The sequence below is a fragment of the Sclerotinia sclerotiorum genome, genomic scaffold, assembly GCF_000146945.2.
Source record: "Sclerotinia sclerotiorum 1980 UF-70 scaffold_3 genomic scaffold, whole genome shotgun sequence".
NCBI classification, from domain to species: domain Eukaryota; kingdom Fungi; phylum Ascomycota; class Leotiomycetes; order Helotiales; family Sclerotiniaceae; genus Sclerotinia; species Sclerotinia sclerotiorum.
Genome location: NW_001820833.1, coordinates 2,514,265 through 2,540,408, shown reverse-complemented (window position 1 = coordinate 2,540,408; position 26,144 = coordinate 2,514,265). Strand labels below are relative to the sequence as shown.

Here is a 26,144-nt window from a genome sequence, read left to right as displayed (position 1 = left end):
TAACCCACAACTACCAATCAGACGAAACCTTAGGCAGCTGCTGCCTCCAGTATAGTATCGTTACAGGTGATTTATTATTATAATCATACAAAAATACCATCTAGTCATTATATAACTTTTAACAGGATAATTAAAAGATTTTTCTTCTGTAATTTTTATTTAATAATTTTAATTTAACTACAAAGACAATCTGAGATTTATCCAACAAGAAAAAACCTGCATGCATAGACCAACAGTCTCTCGAGGTTATGCAGTAATCGATTATTATCGCTTGGCCTCGCAAATATTCCTACCCATTCATTCTTCCGACCCTGGCGAGTAAGTTCAGCTTAGCGTCTAGGTAATGATGATTTTAGACTTATTCTTACTTTGACCAGGACCTTTAAAAGATTTGAGTCCTGCCCCAGTTTCGTCCTTACGACTCATGAGAGTGGTCCACTGGTTGTTCGGAAAGAATGGAATCGTGGCACCGTGGCACTGGGAAGAGGCATCTAGGAAACTTTGAAATTGAAACTTAGTATCTCGTGTCACAGTCCATGCAATATATAGCATGGATATTGGTATTTGAAATCACGCTACGCTGTATACCCATCACGCTACGCTGTATACCCATCACGCTACGCTGTATACCCATCACGCTACGCTGTATACCCATCACGCTACGCTGTATACCCATCACGCTACACTGTATACCCAGATGAGCTTGTGTTAGCACGATATAGATAAGCGAAGGAGATGTTGGGGCAGTTTGGCACGTTGGAGCCTAGGAGGCCATTTGTTCAGGTTTTGGAAGTATTCGGAGAGCTCTTTAAGTGTGTGAGCGTCAGGGATATGTGATTGTGAGAGAGCAAGAGGTTCTTGGGTAAAGACGATATCGAAAAAGGTGGATCTGCTGGTTGCTACGCTGTAGAATGCAACTGCTGGAAACTGAATACAGTTTGCCTATGCATGATAGTCTTATTTTTGAGTAGATGAACCCCGCTGTTCTAGGTTTTTATATGCTTACTACAATGCATTTTGGAGGTCTGGGCCCAGCTGGCCCCAGAGGTCAATCTTACGACTCAAGTGACAACCATGAGCAATATCCTTCTCGGAAGAGAATTTCGGGTACCAAACTGCCACACTGAACTTCATTTATAGTGCAGAAACATTTCATACGGCTATGCGTTAATTTATTCAATCTTTACATGGGCTTTCATGCTAACATACCAATAAATGACATGGCTGTTTTACATGTCTACTATTAGATTTGTACCAAATTTCCGCGTCCCAACGCCCAGCATAAACTCAAATCTATCAAAAACTTCTTCTCCTAGTATAATAATGTTGGATTTCTTGAGACTAGAAAGAGTATCAGATTGAATTGATTGATTCTCTAGCTAAGCAGTTAAGCTGCGAGCATATATTCAAAAAAATGAAGGAATAGGTTGGGTATTCAGCCTTCGGAATTAAAGTGCTTTGAAATCAAAATATTGAAAGCAAACAAACAGTATACCAAAAAGGAAAGAATGAATTAAAAGTTGAGTTTTGTTTGCTCCTTATATGCATATGTACTATATATGCATATGCTGCCAAGATCCCAGGAGGTCAACAAATAAGTACAATAACACAGCAAAAAGTCTTTGCAAATTTTCATGCTTTGGAAGGAAGAGGAAAGGCGAAGGAGATCGAAGAAGCTCCTGCAAACGGGAATCTCGAGTATACGATAAACCAACCTCAGATGTGGTAAAGACATCTCTGATGGGCCTGAGTTCTTTTTAATATTTTTCATGCCAATATTCGATATGGTTCAGTCTCACTAAGGATAGCATGCTACCTATCATCCACGATTTTGAGATACTGTCCATGTAATCAACCTTTTTCCGTTCAAATTTTGCTCGATCTCTTTCAGGCTTTATCTTTATTACACTAGTTATCATTATTCCTACTCCAGTATTGAAATTGACAAGAAATCCCAAGCCTTTCAACAAGTTTAGTATCCGCATTATCTAGAAGTACAGACTGCGTGATCACTGGTGGATTGTTGCTCATCTGCTTAAGTATGCTGTGAATAAAGACATTCCTGCTGTTTAGAACTGTTAATAGAAGATTGATGAACTTTCATATCTTGTATATCAATCAGTAAAATGTAATCTAAACGATGAGCTTGATGTCGTCGCTGCATTATTGTTATTGTCCAGTCTTGATTTTTCTTTCCATAAGAAACAAATATAGTTATTCTATAATAGCTATTTATATGTGTTCGGAGTATCATCAACATATTTTGGGGAAGTAGGGATAGCCAAACACTTGATGCATTAAAGTCAGATATCTACTCTGCGCTGCACATAGAACTAGTGAATCATTGTCCGATTTAAGTAGATTCAAGTACATAATCTTGGTGTTAAGTGTCGAAGTTGAGCAATACGCAAGCAGCTACAAGTGTGCCTCACTACCTCTTTAGTCTTGGCGTTGAAATGCCAGCGATGGGAATAATATACGGCGTAATTCATATATACCTCACTTTAATGAGACCGCATTGCCTTTGTATACACCTTTAGAATATATAGATATAAATTCTATATCATTGTAATTCTTGAATATTTAATAAAATATTATTAAAAACTGTTTATTATTTATAAAAATACTCTATTATTGATTTAAAAAATATAAAATTCAAAAGATATTAATCATTTATTTTAATTCATATAATATAAAATAATCCATCGATGAAAATTATAATATTTTTTAAATACTTGTTATTGTTAAAAGGAATGACCTTACACAGGGAATAGTGGGAAGCTGATAGGGCAGAACTGTTACGAGTTTTGCCGTCTAGATCACGTGGAAGTGCTCTAGGCTCTCGAGGTGGTTTATAACTAGGCGTCAAGCAGGGACTTAAGTAATGACAATAATGATATGCAATTCGTAACTAATAGTAGAGTATACTAAATGATTGATCTTGAGCACGAAGCTCTATACAAAGGAAATCCATCTTGATTATATAGACCTTCGTGTTCTAGCTGATCAGTAGGATCAGTATGGCTCAGTACTGAGCTTGCTGATCCTCACTGAGTCAGTCACATGATATTGGTAGCATGTGAGCGTCTTCTTGTTACCCGGCGTAACAAGAACTGAGGCTATATTGGCCTTCTATATGAATCACACATCATCTTAGTACTACAGAAGTGCGAAGCTCTCCTACAGAGAGCTTCTCAATCTAGTCCTAATAGGACTAGTGCCTTGTGCACGTGCTACGCAGAAACCATTCACTTTAATATTTATTTTACTATTTTAATTATTTATCTCTTTATATACACTTATTAATAATATCTTATTTATTAAACTTATTTAAATATTAATTAAATTATAGTTATTAATTAATAATAAAAAAATCTCAAATTTGATTATAAATAAAATTATACTATATTTATATTTATATTATTCAATACACTTATTCAATACACATCTATTTTAAATACCCATTTTATATTAATAAATAATTTAATTATATTATCATTCTCCCTACTACAAAGATCTTTATTTAATTCCTATATAAAGATATATAGTCTCTTATGTTAAAAGGAATGACCTCACACAGGGAATAGTGGGAAGCTGATAGGGCAGAACTGAGGTAATATTGGTCTAGTAGGTTAATCTCTCTTCTAAGTTCTACGGAATGTTACAACGGCTATCTTCTATGCCGCGTCACATGACTAAACTAAGGTAACGTGATTAAAGTCACGTTATGGACCGCTGAGGAACGCTGGCTGTCCAGGACCGCGCAGCGGTCCTGACTAGCCATAGGCATGAAGGTCTATATAATCAAGATGGATTCCCTTTGTATAGAGCTTCGTGCTCAAGATCAATCATTTAGTATACTCTACTATTAGTTACGAATTGCATATCATTATTGTCATTACTTTAAGTCCCTGCTTGACGCCTAGTTATAAACCACCTCGAGAGCCTAGAGCACTTCCACGTGATCTAGACGGCAAACCTCGTAACACGGAAGTGCGAAGCTCTCTGTAAGAGAGCTTCTGTTACGTGACGGTTGTTATCCCACTAGTGGCTCACGTGCACTAGCCCTGTATATAAAGACCTTCTTACTTAGAATCTTCTTAGTTCTTTAGTTTTAGATTCTAAGTAATTGAATTGACTCCGTTTACGACTTTTCCGTCACAGTATTGCTAACGATTTATCGATCATAGTGTTGTTATTTATAATTTTATAAAGGGTGTATTGATTGAGGTGTGATATAATATTATTTTCTCTTTTCTATACAATAGCTCAGTATTGTATTATATGATTTCTTTGAATACGATCATCTCCATCTCCATCTACATCCCAACCCCTGGAATTCCTAGCTCGATTAAGCTTACGATATTGCCATTAATATATAATTAGCCATACACGCGACCAAATTCCCACAACAACATCCTCCACCCAACCCATAAATCAGCCAAAAAGCACTCCAACTACATCCCCCCTTCCCATGAAACACACCCCTTTCCCCAAAAATACACCATCACACCCTCACACCCCCCCATTCGTCAAAGAATAACCCTCCCACTCCCTAAGCAACCCCTCAAAAGAAAGTTCCCCCCACCCCAACTCCACCCCAAACAACGCATAAAACCCCAACGCCCTAACAATCCTCCCCAAAACCCCATAAGCATCCCTACAATACCCTGGTAATCGCTCCTCCATATAATGATCAAACGCCTCCTTAACCGCAATCCTCCCTTCAACCGGAATGCGCAAATCCCCATCCCAAAGGAAAGAAGGCGGACAGCGCGTCATGATGCGGGGAAGTGCTAGACATCCATCGTAGCTAAGAACCCCAGATAACCGAACGAACGTCTTTCCTTCTACACGCGTATACTGCGAAGGAATATTCCACTCATATTCATCGATACCCGATTCAGGATTCAGGTACAGAATCTCCGAAGCCATGAAAATAGAGCTAGGGTTAAATTTGGGATGCCAGAGAACGGCCGGTTGAAGGCTATGCGCGGGATGATTTTCCTCATTGTCATCTTCCCACATCTTAATACACAAGGCGATATGGATTAGTTTTCTAAACTTGGGCTCCTGAGCCGGAGTCCGCATTTGGTTTTCCTGCGCGAAGAGAATCTCGCATATAAAATCTATCGGTTTAGAGTTCGCTCGTGTGGAATTCGTAAGACTGTACATGAATGGTTTGACGAGTAATCCTATGCGATCGGTGATTGTATCTAGCTGTGCGCTTTTAAGCGCCATACCTTCTGCCACCTGAAAAGTACCATAGTGAGAAAATCGGTATGAGTTCTCTTGTTGCACGATGAAGCCCGCTGAACTGAGGCCTAGTACTGCATAATCGTACGCGTTGGATACCCTAAATCTTGTATGCAGATTAGAATTCAATAAGCGATATTGCTCATGCAAAGACCGTTCGTGGTTCATTCTCTGCAGAATCATAAATGAAGAACCAATATAATTATTGTTTGTACAATCGTAAGCGAGGACATCGGGAATCGTAAGGTGCTTCGATGCATTGTGGTGAAAAGCAGCCATTCTTTGCATATGGATATCGTGCCATTGGCTTGGTGCCGCTACTGCCATCTTGGGGGTCCTCAATACACAGGGACGGTGACGGATTTCGTTTTCGCGGAGAGATACTTTCATGGCACAGTTAAATAGTATAACATTGTACTTGCCACCTCTCTTTACCTCTAATATCTCGATGGTGTCATTGCTGCCACGGGAGAATTTGATTTCGTGGCATAGACGAGTTATCATGGTAATGACTTGTGATAAGTGTTTGGGAGGAAAGGGATTGGTTACCAAGAAAGGGCGCTGAGGTTCCATGGCTTTGCGTGAAATTGTAGGAAAGTCCTTCGGTGGATGGGTTGTTCTCAAAATTGTATTCTGAAGGTTATCAGGTCAAGGGAGATCAAGGGATATCAATGGATGAGTTGCATTATATAAGTATAGTACAGATTCATAATGCATGCCGTATAAAGTAGACAGAATCATTGTAGACAGAATCGTACAAGACGAAGCTAGCCATGAGACTAGTGCAGATATGAACTACAGTGAGGAAGTTGTCCATGAAATCTATATTACCTAGACAATACAGTCTTCAAAATGATGAGGCTATATAGGAAGTTTGTCAAAGATTGCTGAGTCCACAGAACCATTGAAAGGATTTAAATGACCAATGTAAATGTTATGGAACGCAATAGACACAAAGTAAACCCTAAAGGTAGCGTGGAGAAAGATGTAGAAATAGAGTTTTTATAATTATAATTTATTGACCTTCCTCACGCTCTGTGGCATTCCGCAACTTTGCAGATGTAACACCACTGTACATATCTTAAATTAGTCAATAAGACTTTAAGAACTTCCCGTCATTTCAACTCGCTATCGTATCAATCGATCTATATACAAGCTAACGGGCAGCTTCACAACATTTCCGTTTGCCATCCACATCATTACCATCACCCTGACCTCCACTCTTAAAAAAATGCATTTCAATCCCCAGATGCATTCGCAATAGACATCAAACCATCAAATCATTCCATAAAAAACGCTCCAACCTCTCATGCATGTACGCACCATTCATTAATAACTACTCTGAAAGTTTCGACCCCCTTGTAACTTGTAAACCAACCTTTCATGTTTTATGCATGTATTCAAAGAACGCCTATGAATTCAATTCACTCGCAGTTTACAAAATGGTAACACACCAATATAACCCATAATCCAACAATCAAGAACTTCCCTCATTCACATCAGTAGCGCGTAGATCGTCTATCGCGTCCTCCTTGCTGTGGCGCTTGGCGAGAATTATCCCCATCGAAAAGATCCTGCAAATATGCACTCGGTGCCCTTACATTTCCATCGGTGTGCCTCAAATCTGATGTAGTCGATTCGAAATGAGTACCATGAGTAGGGCTACTAGGTGTTGTATACCCTTGTGGAGTAAGATTTGACATATTGATACTTTGTCTATCACCAGGATACGCACCTGGAACTGTATTTCCTGCTGCGTAGTATCCGGCTGGAAGATAATTCGATGTACGATTCCCTGGAGTATTGCCACCGGCGAGAGCCGTAGGACTGAAGAATAAAGATGTTTGAGATTGGGTTCCATTGCCGGTCGTCGGTCTCTTCTTGCCACTTTTTCCACCCAACCCTCCTCCAAGCGAAAGCGTCGATTCCTTGTCCGCGTACTTGTAGAATGGTGCTGGAGGACCTTGGAACAATTGTTTCTTATCCACATGGCTTGGTTGACTGGCGGCGCGTTTAACGGATCTGTGTAAAGCCCAAGCAACCATCATACGCCAAACCAAAACAGACAATGCCATAAATCCAAGAACTGCGCCCACTGCAATAAAAACTGTCCCTTCAGGATAACTTGATGATCGCATATATGGTGCATTCGAAGTTGGAGGAACGGAAGCCACTGGGATTGTATATGCTCCAGCCAATGTTGGTAAGGCGGACGTAGAAGAAGCTTTTCCAGTGGTTGTAGATCCACCTGTAATTACGGCAATCGACTGTGGTGTTGTTGTCCCAGTTGACGTTGTGTCACTTGATGTTGTGGTTCTCGTTGATGCTGCGGCGGCAGAAGCTTCCGAGGCTGCCACACTCGAAAGGTTTGGTAGATCTGAAGTAGCTGTTGTAGCCGCTGTTGTTGCGGTAGTTGCAGCAATGATTGGCATGGCAAAGAATGATACCGCAAAGGCAGCAGTAGCTACCGATTTAGGGAATCGCATCTTATGTATATTGTAATCCGTATTCGAGTATAAATCGTTGGTGCTCGTAATAGAAGTTGGTTTGTACTCTCCGACTATCGAATGTTGTCGCAGCGAACCGACGGACCGAAGGAATGAAATCCTACGGGAAATGAATGGAAATCGAGTATGTTTGCTTCAAATCCTTCCCAAAAGTCGAAACTCAATTCAATCCCAAGTTCCAAAATTGATCGCTCGTCCCAGCAAAGCCTCCAAAGTTGATCACGGCCTTAATTTCGTTGTTGTGCAGCAGGAAACTGATGGTTGAGAATGAATCTCTCTTCCAGCAGTGAAACAGTAATGTTTACAAGGGTATCCAAATCTGTGGGGATATCGTAGAAGTTGTGCAAACAAGGCTGAACTGTGTGGAATTAATGAAGGGGTATGGAAACACTGCTTGAAATGCTGTAGCAATAACGAATGGAAGAGACGCGTATATTGAATAGATGAGGTTATTCAAGAAGTCAGTTGTAGAGGTTGTATGTTGTATTTTGTATGTTGCATTGAACAGAAGAGTAAGAATAAATTAAGCTAGGGAAGAGAGAATTCATACATACAAATGATCTTATGTATTATGTAATGTTACTTCTATCCTCCCTCGTATTTGTCTATTCGCTCTTTCCTCTTTCCCACCCTCGTGTTCCTGCATTCTCCATCCAAGAGATATACAATGAGACAAAAGAGGTTAGTGAATTATTTGAGAATATGTAAGCTATTCCATAAACACTCTAGCGGACTTATTAATAGTTACTAGGGGCAACAATGCATATTTATGTAAGCTGCTGGGCTAGTGGATAGGTTGACCCAAAGGCGGTGAAAAGATGATTGGCAGAATTTATCGAAATTTATCATTTTTGCTTGATTGATGATTTCAAGAGTAACTTATCAAAAAAACATCATCAATCCGTCGCATCCTATCTTCCCGCGAATCTACACAACCATATATTAATTAGTTGGCTATACATCCAACGAGTTTATGCAATGGGCAAAGCAGCTAAAACCCGCAAGTTTGGCGCTGTAAGTACCATCTACAAGCATTTCCCGACCTCTTATCGATAGTCCGCCCACCAATATACTGACATTTTCCCAGGTCAAACGAGTAATTGGTCAAAGAGATGCTCGTCTAAAGGAAAACAAAGATAAAGGGGAAGAAGGAGCCAATAAACCAAAGGAGCTTGTTCGAGAAGCGTATGTTTCCCTTCATTCTCCATCTCCACAGTTCACAGCTAATGACGTATCATAGACCTCAAGTCTCTTCCGCCCTCTTCTTCCAATACAACGAAGCCCTCGTCCCTCCATATTCTATCCTTGTTGATACCAATTTCCTCTCTCACACCGTTCAACGCAAACTTCCTCTCCTCGAATCTCTTATGGATTGTCTCTATGCCAAATGTATTCCCATCATCACCTCCTGCGTCATGGCCGAATTGGAAAAACTTGGCCCTAGATATCGTATCGCGCTCCGAATTGCTCGTGATGAGAGATGGCAAAGATTACAATGTGATCACAAAGGTGTTTATGCAGATGACTGTATTGTGGACAGAGTACAGAAGCATAAGATCTATATTGTGGCGACGAATGATAGGGAATTGAAGAGAAGAGTTAGGAAGGTTCCTGGTGTACCGATTATGAGTGTGGCGAGGGGAAAGTATGTTATTGAGAGATTACCAGATGCTCCAGAGAAATAAATTCGCTAGGGGCATTGATTACGGTGGCTTGGGTAATGTATATCCGGAAGTCTGGCGTTTGGGAAGGGGGATTAAAAATACTTTGAAGATATTGGGATTGGCTGAGGAAACAGCATGGAACCTTGCATGCTTGAGGTTCCTTATTTATTTGTGTATTGTCATAAGATAATACTATAAAGTACATCTTATTTTGAAAGAAGATCTGCGTACCCTGGTGTGATTATATGACATTGGAATTCTTGAACAAACACTTAACACCCAGTTCGCTAACCTCGATCTCTCAAATGCTATTCCGGTAGTGGCATTAGATCAACCCACCACTCGCCCCCGTCCTCTCCTCTCCCCATCTATGGGCAAGATGACCGAACTTCCTTCAACCTCCCATTTCCATTCAACCTAGTCCAGCCTCAAACATCTCCCAACCAGCTGTCAATCTTTTCCCTCTCCTCGATCACAGGCTAAAAACGAGCAGCAAACACCACAGTCACAGCTTTACCCATGAACCTAGCGTAACCAACGATCAACTCAACAAACATCTACTACTCAGATTCAAACAAGTATAAGTATTTCTCTGCTTTTTCCGAAATGAAGTGTAAGATTACAGTGGTATTATATTTGAGATACTTAACTAGTAATTTCCATTAAGATTATGATCAAAGTATGTTTATTGGACCTCTTGAGCTTTCTCGAGTATATATAAATAGCGAGATAATATTCTGATAAATCTCTAGAGAGAAATCATATGTGCATGTGATATGTATACTTTCAATTACATTCATATTCATATACAGATGTGATTTCCTGATCTCTTCATTTTGTAATATTAGAAAGCGTGGATATCCTTCTAATTGTTTTGCTCTCCTCATTCCCACATGTCCTCACCAGATGCATTCCCTAACATAAATCAAGTCAATTTAACTACATCCATATATAAGCAGATGCATTCCATATTCCCCTACACACGTCCTTTCTCATAAACATATCCCGTACTCCCCCCTCCACCCGCTCTTCCATATTATCTTCTCTTCAGTTTCATCCCCTGTTCCCTCTCCTCCCTTTTCCCTTCCCTCTCCGTGTACTCCCCCCAAGGTTCTTTATTAATCTCAAATCCTCATCTCACCTTAAATCATCCAATGTTCTATTTTCTCTTCTCCTTCTTCTATCCTCGTATCTTTATCTACCACTCTACCTCTCCTTGTGAGCACTTCCTCTACTTCTTCACATACCCACGCCACTCACTCTGCCACTTCCCGTCTCTACCACTCAATGCCAATACTATCACCATCCCTCAACTATCCCTCAACTATCCCTCAACTATCCCTCAACTATCCCTCAACTATCCCCCAAGTATTCCCAACCACCAATCACCCCAAAAATCACCCTCATATCCTCATAATCCCTTCTCAATAACTGATATCAAGATTAAAATCATACTACATCCCATCCTACTCAATAAACCACATTATAGTAATAATAACCCTCCTAATTATAGTACATCAAGAATTAAATCCAAATCCAAATCCAACAATAGCCCATCCAACAAGAAGCGACCACGACCTCCCCCCCCCCCCCCCTCCAAAAAGGTAAACAGAAGGAAGTACCAACCTAATATCTATACCACATTCAGTATTTTATTCCAATAAATAGATATCCATCATCCATCATCTAAATAAAACAAAACATCCAATTAATTAATTAATAAATAACCAGAAAATCAATACAGCTAGTTTAAAAGCAGGGAGAAGAAGGGGAGAAGGGTAGAGGAATGAAATATCCACCCATGGGTAGATATTACACTATGTCTTTTTCCTGAAGGATCAACTATGAATTCATATTACTTTTACTGAAGGTTTATGGATTACAGGAAGGATCGGTTTAGGATGTATTTGGTGACTTTAGTTGTAAGTGAATTATCAAAAGCTTCACGCACATGATTCAGGGGAAGACTTCAGCTCACCATAGCACAAACGTAGGGTCCTACATCTAGCAATGCATGATATTAATTAGAAACTGGCAGTTTCCCATTCTTCAATCATTAGAAAAAGGCAAGTTTGAAAATCCCATACCATTTATTGAGTACCCATGCATACTTTATACATACAAAATCATACACCACCTTTACTACGCAATAACTCCTGTCCCAACCATTCCATCCCAATCTAGCATCTTCCCATGTCTCAGCCACATTACTGTTGTTTCTTTTGAGCAGATGGTCCATTCTCCTTATCAAAAGCTCCATATGAAACTTGCAGACTCGATACTGCGTTTAAACCTACAGAAAGGATACTGAGAAGGAGGAGTCCGACAACCAGTCCCATGAAAATACCAGGAGTGAAATATTGATATTTCTCGAATAGAGGTCTATGATCTGGTGAATTCGTTGAATTATCGGCCCTGCTCCTGAAGTCTCTCTTCAAATCGAAATGGGCGCTTGCATCGAAAACAGGTTCATAGACATCGACTGGTTCCTTTTGTGGAATAGAGTCAATGGGTGTTGTGGTGTAGATAACGGTGTATTCTGGACCACTGGAGAGATGTTCGTAGAATGCGCTGTTTAGCATAATATCTGTGGAGTGTTAGTTTTTGATTTCCTAGAAGATGATGTGAGCAACTATACGAACCTTGATCATTGAATTCCTCAGTTCTTGCTACTTTCGCAGTTGACAATGCATTCAGGTTTGATACAATAACACCATTTCTAGCACCATCGGTGGACTCAAGCTCAGCGTTATTTCGTCGTTCAACTTTCTTGCCGCATTTCGTCTCAATGTGCTGTGCCAATTCCTCAGCCAGATTACCACCCTCATAAACAACATCCATAACATTATATGTTGCTCGAACCCTAGAATCTGAGACAGCGGCTTTCAAATGAGGAACGGAGTCTTTCGCTGAGAAATCTGAGGCGCCGAGAGCTGCTTGTTGGATGATGATGTAGACATCAGAAGGGCAGGTAGAGAGGAAACTCTTGGTATTTTGAAGGACTGATGATGCAGTATCTAATCCTTGACGCTCAATTTGTATCGAAGAAGGTAATCTGACATTTTTGTGTTAGTAACTGTCAAGTACGAGGCGAATGGTTGGAAATGTAACTCACTCCGATGATGAGAATAGAAGGAAAGGTGATGTATCTTTAAACGCTTGCACTGCGACAGCGCAGTAAAGTAGCGACCCAACAATCGAGTACCGCATCTTGACTTCGTAGTTGTAAGGTTGTGATGCGGGATGGTCTTGTTGATGAAGCTGTTGCATTAAGCTCCGACAAGTGCAACCTCGAGCTATCGAAGATTACATAAGCAAAGGGTGGTCGATATCACTATCAAATTGGATAGAGCAGTCGATGTCATCAAAAAGTATACTTAAACTGCAAGTTGGAGGTATAAGCTACTGTTATTATATTTTTATTTTTCATTTATTCAAAACTATTTTATAATTCCAATTAAAGCACATATTGTTTCGTCTAGTTTTGTCGCTCAGAGAGAGATTCACGAGTTTCCATACATGAATGACTAAGCTAAAGCGGTAAGATCCGCCCAAATTATTCCTTCCCCAGGATTATATTATTTCGAACCTCAAAACACATAGAACTCCCACTGCGCCAAAAGCAATCGAAATCAGAAATCAATCACCATGGATTCCTCATTCATAGTAAAGCCTCGTCCAAAAAGATCAGTATTACCACCTCAGAAAAAGAAGAGAAAGTTCGACCACAAGATTGAAGAAATCAATTTCGATTTAAGTGCTCGCGAGGATTATTTGACTGGTTTTCACAAGCGGAAAGTTCAGAGGGTGAAGAGGGCACAGGAGGAAGCCGAAAAAAAGGCTAGGGAGGAGAGAATTGTTATGAGGAAACAGGTTTGTTATTTGTTGCTATGACTGTTGTCGTTAGTTAATCTGTTGATGTTTAGTTGCGAGAAGAGAGGAGAGCCGAGTTGAATGAGCATGTTAAAGCTGTAAATGCGCTATTACAGGATGTGGACGAGAAGTTCGATGGCGGAGATGGAGATGAGTGGGGGGGCATAGATGATGAAGACGAGGAGGAAGAGAAAGATGTGCAAGAAGAAGTGGTGGATCACGAAGAGGAATATATCGATGAGGATAAATACACCACTGTCACAATCGAAGGGATAGAAATATCGAAAGAGGGGATAAAAAGGACCGCGGACGAAGATGACGCCGACGATGGTATAGATGAGGCAAAGGGAAAGGTCACGAAACAAGAAGAGAAGGCCAAAAAAGTTTGGCCCAAGAAATCACGGAAGAAGAAGTTCACATATGAGTCAAAGGCGGAAAGAAAGGTGACGAGACAAAAACAGAAGTCTGGGAGCAGAGCAGCAGCAGATGCGCGACGAGGTAATAATTAAAAGGGAATCTATTAACAAATTCACAATCAGAACTCGCAGTAATATTTGGTATGTGACTTCGATATGGATCAAGAAGCAAATCATGTAAAAACAGCGTACCACCGCCAGCGCATACGAGGCTTAACTGCAATTATTCGGCAACCATGCAACCTAAAAAACTCTAGAACAGAATGTCCACTGTAAAACAAAAACCAATTTAAATGTTGCCAATCTCCGCTTGGAAGTCGTCCAATTCCTTTTGCGCAGTAGCATACTTCTTGGCCATCTCCTCGAACTTTGCTTCCCACTGATCACGATCTTGTTCGAGAGCCTGGACCTTGCGTTCGAAGTGGCCGGCCTTGACATCGGTTTGACGGAGTCTTGAGACAGATCAAAGTCAGTTTATGTTTCTGTGGATATGAAGATGTGCCAGATGTGCAAAACTTATGAATCAAACCCCCTATTTTTTGTAGAAATCCAAGAACTTATCACTTACTTTTCGTTTGTCTCGCGGAGGTTCTTGTCGGCTTCCTCGGCTTCCTCCTCCAAGAGTTGTAATCTTCGTTGAAGAGTCTCGTTCTGTGTACCGTGTGCAGTGCCTTCTTCTGCCACAGCCTTGGCCTCCTTGATCCCGCTCTCTAACTTCTCAACTTCGCCTTCCAACAAGTTGTTCTTATGTGTGAGGGATGTGATCTCTTGCTCCTTCTGGAGGTTCTCTTGCTCGAGAGCCTTAACTTTTTCCTGAAGCTCCTGAACCTTTGCGGTAGCTTCATCGGCCTCGATGCGGAGGGTGTTCATTTTCTATGAAAAGCAAAATCAGCATCCTTCTTTCAGAACCATCCCACAACAGTATCGGCGACCATGTCCTGATGGAAAGGAGAATTTCGTAGCTCTGATGGACAAATGGCGGGGTTAGTTCGGATCATGTTACTCACTTCCTTGATGCGATCCATTTTGAAGATTTATTTGTTGGTCAAGAGGATTTATTGAGGTAAAGTAGTAGTAAGCTTGATATCACAGAAAATATCTTTATGGTTGTTGATGATGGTATGAAAGAAGTTGAAGAAGTTGCGACTGTTGAAATGTTGCAGATGTTAAAGGGTGAGAGAGGCCAAAGAGAGTATTATTGCCAACCGAACATTAAACAGGGGTGAATGGTTGGTCTGTGAGCAAGGGGGTGTGATACCAAAAATGGGAAGAAGCTTTGGGTTAATGAAAGAGAAAGAGTTGCCGTAGAAACAAATCAAAATAAATCTCAACTCCCTTGATATTTACAAATAAAATAAACTTCATGGCATCTGCCTTTACTAAATACGCGTCGAGAACTAACTTACGAACTTCATGATTCTAATGTAATACATTTCCTCAAGATAACTTACATTTAAAAATTATTGCAACGAAAGTTAAGTCAATATGTTTGCAATCCGGGATCAAGAGAACTTGGCTCATGGCCATCAACAAGTCGCTGCTTCTAAACCCCTCAACCAGTCTACAAGAAGTTTACAGCCAAAGACTCCAGGAAATAAATTCCCCAAAACACCATTAAAGGTCCCATTGAATGATGAGAACGCTCCAGGAGGAATTGGAGGGAAAGGAACTGGACTTGGTACAAAGAGCAAGGGTGTCGGAGGAAAAGATGCTACTTTGGATAAAAATGCATTTGTTACACCTATGGGTAAGAATTTTACATGACACATAACCAGGCCAATGGCTGACTAGTAATAGGCCCTCGCAATCGAGCTCCCCTTGGTATGAAAACTACAAATGCGAAAACCAAAGTGTTCCAGACCCCTGCAGGCCCCGCACCTGAGAAAGAGCTCGAAAAAACTGTATCCAAACAAACGAGTGCTCGCAGACCCAAGCCCAAGGTTTCGGAGAAGGTCAAGATTGATGTACATGGAGATGAGAGTCCTCTTAAAGATATAGAAATCGAATATATGCCACCACGATCTAAGGACCTACCATACGATTCAGATGTCTTCCCTGCCGGCTGTCTTAATTACGATATGCTTAAGCCTGAAAATCTTAGCAAAGGAGCGCTCAGTGAATTCTATAACACCAATGATAAGAGTGGTAAATCAAAACTCGAGCGGGATTTGGAACAGTCTGCTGTTGACCGTGCAAAGAAGACGGATGAGCAAATATTGGCATCAATGGAAGAGGATTGGACGGTTGGTGATGTTCCTGAAACATTCAGAATTTTGAGAAAGAGAGCACCAGCCAAGGCTACGGTTAAGGAAGAAAAAGCCAAAGCAACAATCCCAAGCAGAGGTCCTACAGCAATGGCGTCTCGCCGAGCAGCATCCGCCCTATCAACTCTTCCAAGGTCGGTAGTGGAGCCTTCCAAGAGACCATCAACAGCAATCCCAAGGCCGGCATCATCATTCTTAAGAGGTAGAAAGACACCTACTTTTGCACCCGTTACAAATAACACTATGCGTGCCACAGCAGCAGCAGCCACATCTAGAAGTACCATTGGTTATACCAAAGGTAGATCAGCTTCCAATGTTCTTCAAAAGAAGGACGCAGCACCTCTAACCTCGAACATGAGACTCAATGCCACATTACCGCGCTCAAGCAGTAATCTTTCTCATGACTCCGATAAAACCATTACTCCAGCACTTTTTGCTCAAAAAGAGAACTTGAGTCATGCAGAGTACAAGAAATTGGATTTCTTGGGTGCTTTTGATGTTGATGCTGAGGATTTAGAGCCAGCCTTGAAATGTGGTTTACCCGAGTGCCTGATCAAGTTTGATGAGGATGAAGAGGAGTTTGTTTTGACGATCGGAGATAATGAATAGGTTTCTTTTATACCAGATCAATGTATCTTGGTTGTATTATGATGGTTATGGTGTTATGGAAATGAGGCTATTGGCTTTGGAGTATGGAAAAGATACCACGGCTTGTATACCTAAGCGTGGCATGCATGGTATACAAAAACTTTTTCATTTATTTGTGCTGCGCGGTTATTATATTTGTATGATGTATATGGTTATGTTATTCTTTAAGCTAAACTTATGAAGTAGTAATTATAATTTTAAAATACCTTGTCATCATTCTTGCGAGCTTGAATTTGAGAGACGTTGGATCTTATGGATATTCGATATTTGCAGTTGACGCCATTATCTCGACTCAGTTTCGCATTAAAAAAATATAAGATTAAAACCCTTATTAAATTATTTAATAACAGTATATTTTATGGTTATCTAGTATTCACAAAGATCTCAATTATTGTTTTCTCATCGTAGTGCGATAGAATACAATAACAGAAAGAGATATGTGTTACTAGTGGGAGCTTGAGGTTAGGAGGGAGGTGAGAGAGAGATAGAGAATTGGGGGTTGGGTTTTGGGTAGGTAGCTGGTGGTTTGGGTTGAGTAGGTAATGATTGTTCTTCGTATTTAAGGCTAATTATCAGTATTAGAAGATAACTTCTCATACATATCAAGGAAATCCTTTGAATATTTGGGGGTGGTGCAGCAGATGCATATGGATACTAAGAATACCTACCTAGGTAAATCTCATCTAGGAATAGTAATCATTTCGTGGAATGACACTCCGCTGGGCCACTGCCGTGGAGGCAGAATAATTGGGGAGAAAAGCACCGGGTATATATAAGTTAATTATGAGATATGATTTTATCTTTGGAGATGTTTTATGCTTAGAGTTCAGGAGAGGGAGTGAGCTAGAAATTAATAATCTTTGTGTGATATCCATGGATGTTTGAATGTCACGTTTTCTTTCATAGGTAAGAGCCTTACCGAAAGCGGACTTGGTATTGTGCCTTTCATGTTTGTTACTAGAGTAAGTACCGTACATATAGTCATTACCAGCACATTCATGTTGAAGGGTGAAGGAATGTGAAATAGAGATCGATAGTAAGGAAGGGTATGGTAGGTAGTAAGATAATAGAATAATATATTTTATATATAGAATAATAAGTAGATTATTTAATTCTATAATAAAAATGAAAAAGGCGGTGCATTTCGATATAACTTTGGTCTGACTGTAAACAATCTCCAATACATGACATCAAATCCTTGTCATTTACCTGCCATCTCCTTGAATTCTTAGGTAATTAGCCTATTGAGGCTAAGCGTAGCCCATTTTCCTAAATCTAACCTATTGGGAAAGCGAGAAATTGATACTATCGAACTTCAACTCATTCAAATCCTCCATTCCATTTACTCCAACTATACATATTCACCATACAACCAACGTCCAACGTCAAAAGATTGATCTTAAATCTGTCGCACAAGGATTCTTCTTCATCTGCCAACATTCGCACATCGACGGCGACCAAATATTCCTCACTTTTTTCACCATATTACAAAGCTTGACAATACTTGGTTGATTAAATCTGTTCCTCGGGAGTTGAAAGTCGCGTCAATTTTATTAACCGCCTTTGCGCGTATCGGCCATCTGCCATCAATCCTTTTAATGCATGCGGTCGCATATTGATCTTATACAAAGAGATGGTGGTTGGCAGAAGGAAGGAGAGGTAGATCAATTACAGTCACACGATGTCTCGCGCATCTGGGGCAAGTTTCGCACAATTCTTTCCATCGGCTCCTCGAGCTGCGAAAGACAAAGCAAAGGAGAGGGAGAAGTCAAAGGCTCAGCAGGCAGATTCGCCCGCCATTCTTTCGCTTGCTGACACTCATATTAATGCGAGAGCTTTGACTGACAATGCATCTATCACACGTCTTTCAGAAGATATTTCAATTCCCATGCCGGACCCTCCTACTCTGACGACAGAGGATACCGAATCTGCACACGGCGATACCTTGAACGGTGTAGGCTCAGCAAGCTCACACTCAAGTACTGGGTCATCCCTTTTCAGCACCAACAATCAGCTTTCCAACAGCATGCACACATTTGGTGGCTCGCGAAATATCAACGACTTGACACCATTCACAAATACCGACTCATCACCTAATCGTGTTGCGAGTCCCAGCAATGCCAAGGCCGATGTGTCTGTCAGCGCTACAAATAACGTCGTTCGTGAAAACACAAAGTCTGAGCATGTCGTCGCTATACCTAATTCTGCCCCGGCAGATCATACTCCCTCCGAGCCACGAGTCCTCGCTCGAGATCCTGCACGAGGTGTGAAGGGCAAGAAGTGCACATATGATCCTTTCCACGACCCCGCTATACATTCGACAAAAGAGAAACATAATCGCCGTCCACATTACAAGGAGTTTGGTTTGGTACGTATACAATCTGCTGCGGGGAGTGTCATCTTTTGCGTGTGAGAATGTCTCGCTAATGGCTTTTCAGAAAGATGATGCTCCCCCAGCCGATCCACGGTTAGCAAAAGGAAGCAGATTGTCGTATATCAATACCGATTACCACAATGCTTTATCACGTCTCAATCATTCGCCATTTATGCTACCAAAGTACAAATACAACCCAAAAACCCATTATGGACCCGGTCCACCGACGGAAATAGTTGTCACTGGATATGACCCATTAATAAATTTCATGAAGGTCACAAATGTTTTTACACAGTATGGCCAAATAGCGGAGAGCAGCAACAAATTACATCCTGAGACAGGAAGTTGCTTGGGTTTTGGCACATTTCGATACCGAGACACTAAAAGGAAGGATGGTTCAATTCTAACGGCGGCAGAGGCTGCGAAAAAAGCCGTTATGAGGGGTAGCAGCGTGGTAGGATTAGGACCAAGAATCAAGGTTCAATTCGATTCGCAGGGCAAGCGCAGCACTCGCATGCTTGAGAGTGCATTAGAAAAGTCCAAACCTGAACCTTTGCCCCTACCGCCCAGAGAGCCACCACCGCCTCCTAAGCCCGAAGTTGTCAAAACCTCCGGACCTCCACCAACCGCCCCAAAAGGTCCGGCTGCCCTCTCTGGCAGGCCGCAGTTTAGACCAGGCATTGCGCAGCCTGCAATTCCCACCAAACCGCGCCAGCAGATATTGATCGAGGATGAGCCAATTGCCCAACAACTGGAGGATGAGCCGTACATATTTATTTCGAAAGATTACGTTCCCGTTATCCCAGCAACAATTCTTCATTTGAAGAAGCGACTGAAGAATCACTTTCTGGAAGACGTACGGGTCGATAGAACGGGTTATTATGTGGTCTTTGCTCTCAGTGATGAAGGGAGATTCGAGGCAGAAAGGTGTTACAACTCTTGCAACGGCACAGCGCTTTTTTCCTATGAAATGATTATGAAGCTATATGTATGGGGTACTGGAGGTCGAAGACTTGATCATCGCGATCGCACATCAGAAAGGGGTCATCATCGTCGCACTCGTAGTCCCGACCCACGCTTGATTGAGCAAAAACGGAAAAGAGAACTCGAGGAGATTAGAAAGGAGGAAGAGGCTGATTTTGAGGAAGAGAAACGAGAACGGGCAAAGAACTTTGATCCCGCACGTGAAGCTATAGAAGTTATCAAACGAGAGTTGATGACACATCTGATGGATAAGGTCAAAGAACGGATAGCAAATCCATGTCTGAGGAATTTTATGGATCCGGCGAATCACGTGGCGAAACGACGAAAGTTAAACATTCATGACCCGAATGCCAAAACGCCGTTTATCGAAGAAGATGAAGACAATACTCCAGCTATTGGCACGCCTAACTCACGATTTGAGGACCGTAATGCTTTAACCGTAGGGAAAGTCAACGTTACGGCTTTGCCTAGGATTCGAAAGAGGACCAAAACGGAAAAGAAACGCAATGTCGGTTCTACTGACTCCAGTGCCAGGCCGACACGGAAAGCCTATGTTCGACCCATGCAGTTCCTTATTGGTAGAGAAGATGAAGATTCGGATGATGATAATGAAGCTCCTTCTAGGACAAGAGGTACTGAAGAAAGAGAGTCACGCCCGATAAGTCGTATGAGTACCGATGATGAAGCATCAGATGATGATACGGATTCGATAAGCCAAAATCATGTTAAAGAGAGATCTCCATCATTGGATACCAGAGATGGAGAGTCTGTTAGTGAATCCAATTTCTCTGAGCCTACGGCACAAACGAAGAAGAGGAAACTAGAGTTGCACGTGGAGGCCGCGAAAAAGCGACAAAAGAAGACCGATGAGGAACTTTTTGGTGTATCCGTGGCAAAGATTGAGCCTCTTCCGGAAACCCCCACTCTTGAGACGAATATTCCCGATATTGATGGATTTCAAAAGACAGAATCTGAGACTGAAGCTGCTTTGGCTGTGGCGGCTAGAAAGAAGGCCGCCAAATCGGCAAAGAGAAAGAAGTCCAAGAAGCAGATATTCGAAGAAAGGGAAGCCCTCAAAAGACAGCAAGAAGGTATCCCTGAGGAAGAGATCGTGCCAGAGGAAGTCGAGGAGTCTGAATTTGAGGAAAATATTGTCGATACCGCGCCTGTGGTGACATCAGTTGAATGGGGTATCTCCGGCGAAGCACCTTATCCCACTGTTGATGATGATTTTGATAATATCCTCGATATCGACGGACTGCAGAATATTCTCAAGGACGACGAAGACGCTGGACCGGCATTCGAAATCTTCAAGACGGACTTCAAACTGAGCGACCCCGCTACTTGGGCATGGAGGCAAGGGCAGATCAAATCTCTCAATAGAAACGGATACAAAGGTATTGTCAAAGATGAGACTACTGTACCTGGATACTACGTGGAGACTTCGACAGGCTGTGCTCGAACTGAAGGTACCAAGAAGATTCTGAACTCTGAAAAGTCTCTTTATCTCCCTCATCGTATCAAGGTTCAGAGGGCACGTGAAGAACGAGAGGCACAAGCTAAACGAGCTGGTAAAGATGTGGTTGCAGAAGCAGCTGAGGCAGCCAAGATTGCGGCGGAGAAACTTCTTGCCAGAACTTCTGGTCGTGCCAATCGTGTTAACAATCGTCGTTATGTTGCCGACCTCAACGATCAGAAGAAGACGCTTGGTGGTGATACTGATGTCTTGCGTTTCAATCAACTTAAGAAACGTAAGAAGCCTGTTAAATTTGCCCGCTCTGCTATCCATAACTGGGGTCTTTATGCCATGGAGAATATCGCAATGAATGATATGATCATTGAGTATGTTGGCGAGAAGGTTCGGCAACAAGTTGCAGATCTTCGAGAAAACCGATATCTCAAGAGCGGTATTGGAAGTAGTTACTTGTTCAGGATTGATGAAAATACGGTCATCGATGCAACAAAGAAAGGTGGCATTGCAAGATTTATCAACCACAGTTGTATGCCAAATTGCACGGCAAAAATTATCACGGTGGAGAAGAGTAAGAGAATTGTCATCTATGCGCTGCGTGATATCGCACAGAGTAAGTTTAATTTAATCCCAACCATTTCTAGGTCCATACTAATTTCATACTTTAGACGAGGAACTCACCTACGATTATAAATTCGAGCGTGAAATTGGTAGTACAGATCGTATTCCATGTCTTTGCGGTACACCGGCGTGTAAAGGATTCCTTAATTAATCATCTTCTTTTCGTTCCTTACATCATACATTTTCAACATCGGCATTTGAGAGCCGGGGTTTGTGATTATACAATAAATTGGCTCGACTTGATCATTTTGGGAGTTCATCTGTCCTTTCGGTCGTTCCGCACAGGCATACATTCATGGGGGCTGAAAAGGGCTGGGGGTTATCAAAAAAAAATGTACTCTTTTCAACACACCGAGTAGTTATGGCGTTAACACTGGATTTTTAATTCATTTTGATTTTTCTTTTTTTCTTTTTACGTCCAAGGCCCATCCGATGGAAGATAAAACGGGTTGGCTTTTCCATTTTCCTCTGTAATTCATGGTCGGAGGCGGAAGCAGAGGCGGAACCTTTGATACGATATGATAGGTAGTAGGAATGGAGGACAAGGACGAGGACGAAGACGAAGAGAAAGAGGACGCGAAAGATCCAGCGTGAATTGAGTAAATGAAGGAAAGAAGACGAAAGAAGACGAAAGAAGACGAAAGGAAAGAAAAGAAAAGATAGGGAAGATGCACATTCAAAAATTCGTACATGAAGAGATGAGAGATGCTAGAGCGGGAGAGCGAATTGATTTGAATGGAATGAATGGAATTGAATGGAATTGAAACTAAGCATCTTCATCATCATCGTCATCATCATCATCCTCTCCGTGTATTTTGTTGTTGTAAGATTAGAGAGGAGCGACTGGGGGGCGGGGGTGGGTGTCTACTCTTTCTTTCTTTCTTTCTTTCCTTCCTTCTATTTAGGTGGGAGGGAGGTAGGTAGGAGCTTAAGAGTAGTAGTAGCAGTAGTAGCAGTAGTAGTAGTAGTAGGTGTAGGATGTTATGATGGTAACAGCTGACTTGTTTTCGTAAGCTTGGGCCATGTGCAAATCGGTTTTGATTCGCTCAATTTACTATGAGATTTCGGTCACCCTAAGAACTTATATGCACGCACCATCAGAGCATATAAACAAGTATGCTGGATCACTCAGGATCACTGGTGATCTAAGGTGATCCAAGGAGTATGAGGATCTATATATTCAGTATGAATTCCTTCCTGTAGAGCCTCGTGCTCAAGATCAATCATATAGTATACTCTACTATTAGTTACGAATTGCATCATTGTCATTACTTAAGTCCCTGCTTGACACCTAGTTATAAACCACCTCAAGAGCCTAGAGCACTTCCACATGATCTAGACGGCAAACCTCGTAACATAGGAGTAAAAATGCGTTAATAAATTACCGCGTAGAATTCTATGACTACGTTGAAAAAAGAAGATATTTTGATTTTTTGATATTAATATATATATGGGGGTTTCTGAAGTGTTACGAGGTTTGCCGTCTAGATCACGTGGAAGTGCTCTAGGCTCTCGAGGTGGTTTATAACTAGGCGTCAAGCAGGGACTTAAGTAAGGGCAATAATGATATGCAATTCGTAACTAATAGTAGAGTATACTAAATGATTGATCTTGAGCACGAAGCTCTATACAAAGAAAATCCATCTTGATTATATAGACCTTCGTGTTCTGGCTCTAATGACTCTAATTAGATTCTCTAGAGCCGGTCACATGATGGCTCTGATCCCGTGATTAGTCATGTGATGCAGAAATATGTTACTCGTCGTAACAAGATGATGATGAGTGATTATTTCCCAATTCTCAACTCAATTCTTTCTTATCTTATTCCTAATGAAATTCTAACCTTGTTGATTGATTGATTGATTGACTAGATGTTAAATATGCAGCTAGTTAGGTAGTTAATTCTTCATCTCTACATCACTTTCTTCTCCGTCTTCGCTTCCATCGTCCTCGCTCCCATCATCATCTCCATCATCATCATCATCCATCTCCTCGTCTTCATCTTCATCATCCTCATCCCCATCCTCATTCTCATCCTCTGGAGCCGCTAACCCATAGTTATCTTCGAAACTTGAGAGGGTACGGACTTGAGTTTTGAAGTTGAGAGATTGAAAGTTTTTGACTATTGCCTATTTTTGTTGATTTAGTTAGTATGAGGCTAATAAAATAGTAGGGAGTATGCGGACTAGGGGAGCTGATAAGGCAGAGGAAGGAGATAGATGTGAATATATAAGAGGAGCAGAAGATAGAAAAATGAAAGAAGAAATCATACCTCCTCCATAATTGGCGCACAAGTAACAAGAACATTACTTAGACCCGGCTCAAAAGCTTTCAATAAAACATCCTTCATAACGGCTCTAATCTCCTCTCTACCAACATCCCTAACCTTCCTCAATAACTCTTCGTTATGATTCTCAGGTAATCCCTTCATAACGCCCTTTACGAATTTATCTTGCCCAGCTTGATCCATTGTAATTTGTGTATTGACAACTTCAACTACTATATCACTAATAGCCGCTTCTAGTGCTGCATCTTCCATTTTCTTCTCACCTGAAATGTATTCCTCAAGGATTTTCTTTCCGGCCGCAAAAGCTCGGAACACATCTGGTGATCGGTAGATACTGAACTGAACAAAACCTGTATCGAGATCATTATGAAATGATGATCCATATCCTAAACCAGCTCCACGGATAGCAGTCCATAATGGACCTTCCACGGCGCGAAGAAAAGACAAAGCGACGCGGAGTGCAGGGAGTTGAGGATCGGTGTAGGATTTTGGACCACGGGAATTTGTTAGGAGAAAGGAGGAATCGCACGTAGGCATTGGGATGATAATGGCGCCTGCTTGGCCGGGATTCTGTCCATCGTGAGAGAGAAGCGCGTGTTGTTTGCGAATGGGAAGGAGATCTGTTTCTGGGGTAGGTTTGTCGAGAGAGGAGATCAGAGGATTCCAGGCTTGGACTGGAGATGGAAGTTTATTGATATCTGCAACGACTAGGGCTCGGATGTTGTTGAATTTGAAGATTGATTTACGGAGGGATTCAAGCCAGCCAATGACAGTTTCGGGTTCTTTCTTGAGAAGCTTCTTAAGACGCTTCATGTAGACCGATTTTACAAGAGTAGTTCGTGCTTTCATGCTCGATTCATTAGACATGTGAAGTATACCATCGGCGGTGTAAAGCATGTTATTACCATCACGTTTATTGTCGGGAATATCAGCAAGGATTTTGGTGACGGCGGTGCTGAGACGACTGGCATCAAAAATACTATCGAACATCATGGTGCGAATCCATTCGATAGCTGTTTCATACTTCTCCCGCTCGACTCGGAATTGAATCATAAGACCTTCCGCATCACCAAGACTAGACCCTCCTCTCATTTCGTATTTGATAGTGTCATGTTCTAGTTCTGTAACGACTTGCTCAAACTCAACTCTCTTTCCATCTCGAAGGATAGGTGTATCGAAGAAATTATCTATGAATAGACTGAGGAGTGGTCTATGCTCTAGAGGGATTTCGGAAGTGCCAAAGTGTAATGACAGATGAACGAAATTTGTCGGAACATGCTCAAATTGTAAGAACAGCGGGACTTCGGACGCTTGCGAATCAATGACCTTTTGAATCTCATTCTTAGGTGCTCCCAATTTCTTAGCCAAACCAGACCTTGCTGTAGTAGATTTATGAAAGTGAATCGAATCAGTTCCAGGAACGGAAAACTTCTGCAAGAGCGAAGCAGGTATCTCGGCATCATTCTTAGTAACTGCTGCCTTGAGTTTTGCGGCCAACTTTTCGAGACCCTCGGGTCCTAATTTTTCCTTTCGCTCCGCAATTCGAGTTTCCTCATCTTTCTTTATCTTCTTCGACATCGCTTCGGAGGGAGTCCCGAGTAAAGAAACGTGGGATGCATCCACTATCCATTTCCTCAAGAAATCTTTCCATTGTTGCTCATTCCATTTACCGATTGTATCAAATTCGGCATGTGATTTCAAATCCTTCAATGTAGAGCCATCCCTATTTCCGAAAAGGAAGTCATTCCTAATGCTTCAGCATAGAAACGTTGAGACTCT

At 41.5% G+C, this 26,144-nt stretch overlaps 10 protein-coding genes across 10 annotated transcripts in view; 4 read left to right on the top strand and 6 right to left on the bottom strand.

Moving 5' to 3' along the window:
- Nucleotides 1-675: 675 nt before the first annotated feature.
- SS1G_03078 (predicted protein) lies at nucleotides 676-1,134 on the bottom strand (the record flags this gene model as incomplete). The annotated part of the gene is made up of 2 exons (XM_001596805.1): nucleotides 676-685; nucleotides 1,007-1,134. 2 exons carry the CDS (start codon nucleotides 1,132-1,134, stop codon nucleotides 676-678), a joined length of 138 nt encoding a protein of 45 aa, XP_001596855.1.
- A 3,381-nt stretch (nucleotides 1,135-4,515) lies between these two features.
- SS1G_03077 (predicted protein) lies at nucleotides 4,516-5,760 on the bottom strand (the record flags this gene model as incomplete). Its single annotated transcript, XM_001596804.1, has 1 exon — nucleotides 4,516-5,760. One exon carries the CDS (start codon nucleotides 5,758-5,760, stop codon nucleotides 4,516-4,518), a length of 1,245 nt encoding a protein of 414 aa, XP_001596854.1.
- Nucleotides 5,761-6,755: 995 nt separating this feature from the next.
- Nucleotides 6,756-7,742, bottom strand: SS1G_03076 (hypothetical protein; the record flags this gene model as incomplete). The annotated part of the gene is made up of 1 exon (XM_001596803.1): nucleotides 6,756-7,742. One exon carries the CDS (start codon nucleotides 7,740-7,742, stop codon nucleotides 6,756-6,758), a length of 987 nt encoding a protein of 328 aa, XP_001596853.1.
- A 999-nt stretch (nucleotides 7,743-8,741) lies between these two features.
- On the top strand, nucleotides 8,742-9,448 carry SS1G_03075 (hypothetical protein; the record flags this gene model as incomplete). Its single annotated transcript, XM_001596802.1, has 3 exons — nucleotides 8,742-8,777; nucleotides 8,851-8,948; nucleotides 9,004-9,448. The coding sequence occupies 3 exons, from the start codon at nucleotides 8,742-8,744 to the stop codon at nucleotides 9,446-9,448; spliced, it is 579 nt and encodes a 192-aa protein (XP_001596852.1).
- A 2,186-nt stretch (nucleotides 9,449-11,634) lies between these two features.
- On the bottom strand, nucleotides 11,635-12,637 carry SS1G_03074 (hypothetical protein; the record flags this gene model as incomplete). The annotated part of the gene is made up of 3 exons (XM_001596801.1): nucleotides 11,635-12,014; nucleotides 12,070-12,482; nucleotides 12,543-12,637. 3 exons carry the CDS (start codon nucleotides 12,635-12,637, stop codon nucleotides 11,635-11,637), a joined length of 888 nt encoding a protein of 295 aa, XP_001596851.1.
- A 438-nt stretch (nucleotides 12,638-13,075) lies between these two features.
- Nucleotides 13,076-13,747, top strand: SS1G_03073 (predicted protein; the record flags this gene model as incomplete). Its single annotated transcript, XM_001596800.1, has 3 exons — nucleotides 13,076-13,300; nucleotides 13,354-13,630; nucleotides 13,740-13,747. The coding sequence occupies 3 exons, from the start codon at nucleotides 13,076-13,078 to the stop codon at nucleotides 13,745-13,747; spliced, it is 510 nt and encodes a 169-aa protein (XP_001596850.1).
- A 258-nt stretch (nucleotides 13,748-14,005) lies between these two features.
- Nucleotides 14,006-14,741, bottom strand: SS1G_03072 (hypothetical protein; the record flags this gene model as incomplete). Its single annotated transcript, XM_001596799.1, has 3 exons — nucleotides 14,006-14,168; nucleotides 14,285-14,589; nucleotides 14,724-14,741. 3 exons carry the CDS (start codon nucleotides 14,739-14,741, stop codon nucleotides 14,006-14,008), a joined length of 486 nt encoding a protein of 161 aa, XP_001596849.1.
- Nucleotides 14,742-15,201: 460 nt separating this feature from the next.
- Nucleotides 15,202-16,589, top strand: SS1G_03071 (hypothetical protein; the record flags this gene model as incomplete). Its single annotated transcript, XM_001596798.1, has 2 exons — nucleotides 15,202-15,463; nucleotides 15,514-16,589. The coding sequence occupies 2 exons, from the start codon at nucleotides 15,202-15,204 to the stop codon at nucleotides 16,587-16,589; spliced, it is 1,338 nt and encodes a 445-aa protein (XP_001596848.1).
- A 1,720-nt stretch (nucleotides 16,590-18,309) lies between these two features.
- On the top strand, nucleotides 18,310-22,229 carry SS1G_03070 (hypothetical protein; the record flags this gene model as incomplete). The annotated part of the gene is made up of 3 exons (XM_001596797.1): nucleotides 18,310-18,996; nucleotides 19,067-22,070; nucleotides 22,126-22,229. 3 exons carry the CDS (start codon nucleotides 18,310-18,312, stop codon nucleotides 22,227-22,229), a joined length of 3,795 nt encoding a protein of 1,264 aa, XP_001596847.1.
- A 1,747-nt stretch (nucleotides 22,230-23,976) lies between these two features.
- SS1G_03069 (hypothetical protein) overlaps nucleotides 23,977-26,144 on the bottom strand; it is a gene marked incomplete at both ends in the record, with an annotated part of 3,476 nt that continues 1,308 nt past the window's right edge. Inside the window, 2 exons of the mRNA XM_001596796.1 lie at nucleotides 23,977-24,207; nucleotides 24,351-26,112. Of these exons, the coding sequence (XP_001596846.1) occupies nucleotides 23,977-24,207; nucleotides 24,351-26,112 (1,993 nt within the window). The remainder of the gene's footprint in view (nucleotides 24,208-24,350; nucleotides 26,113-26,144) is intronic.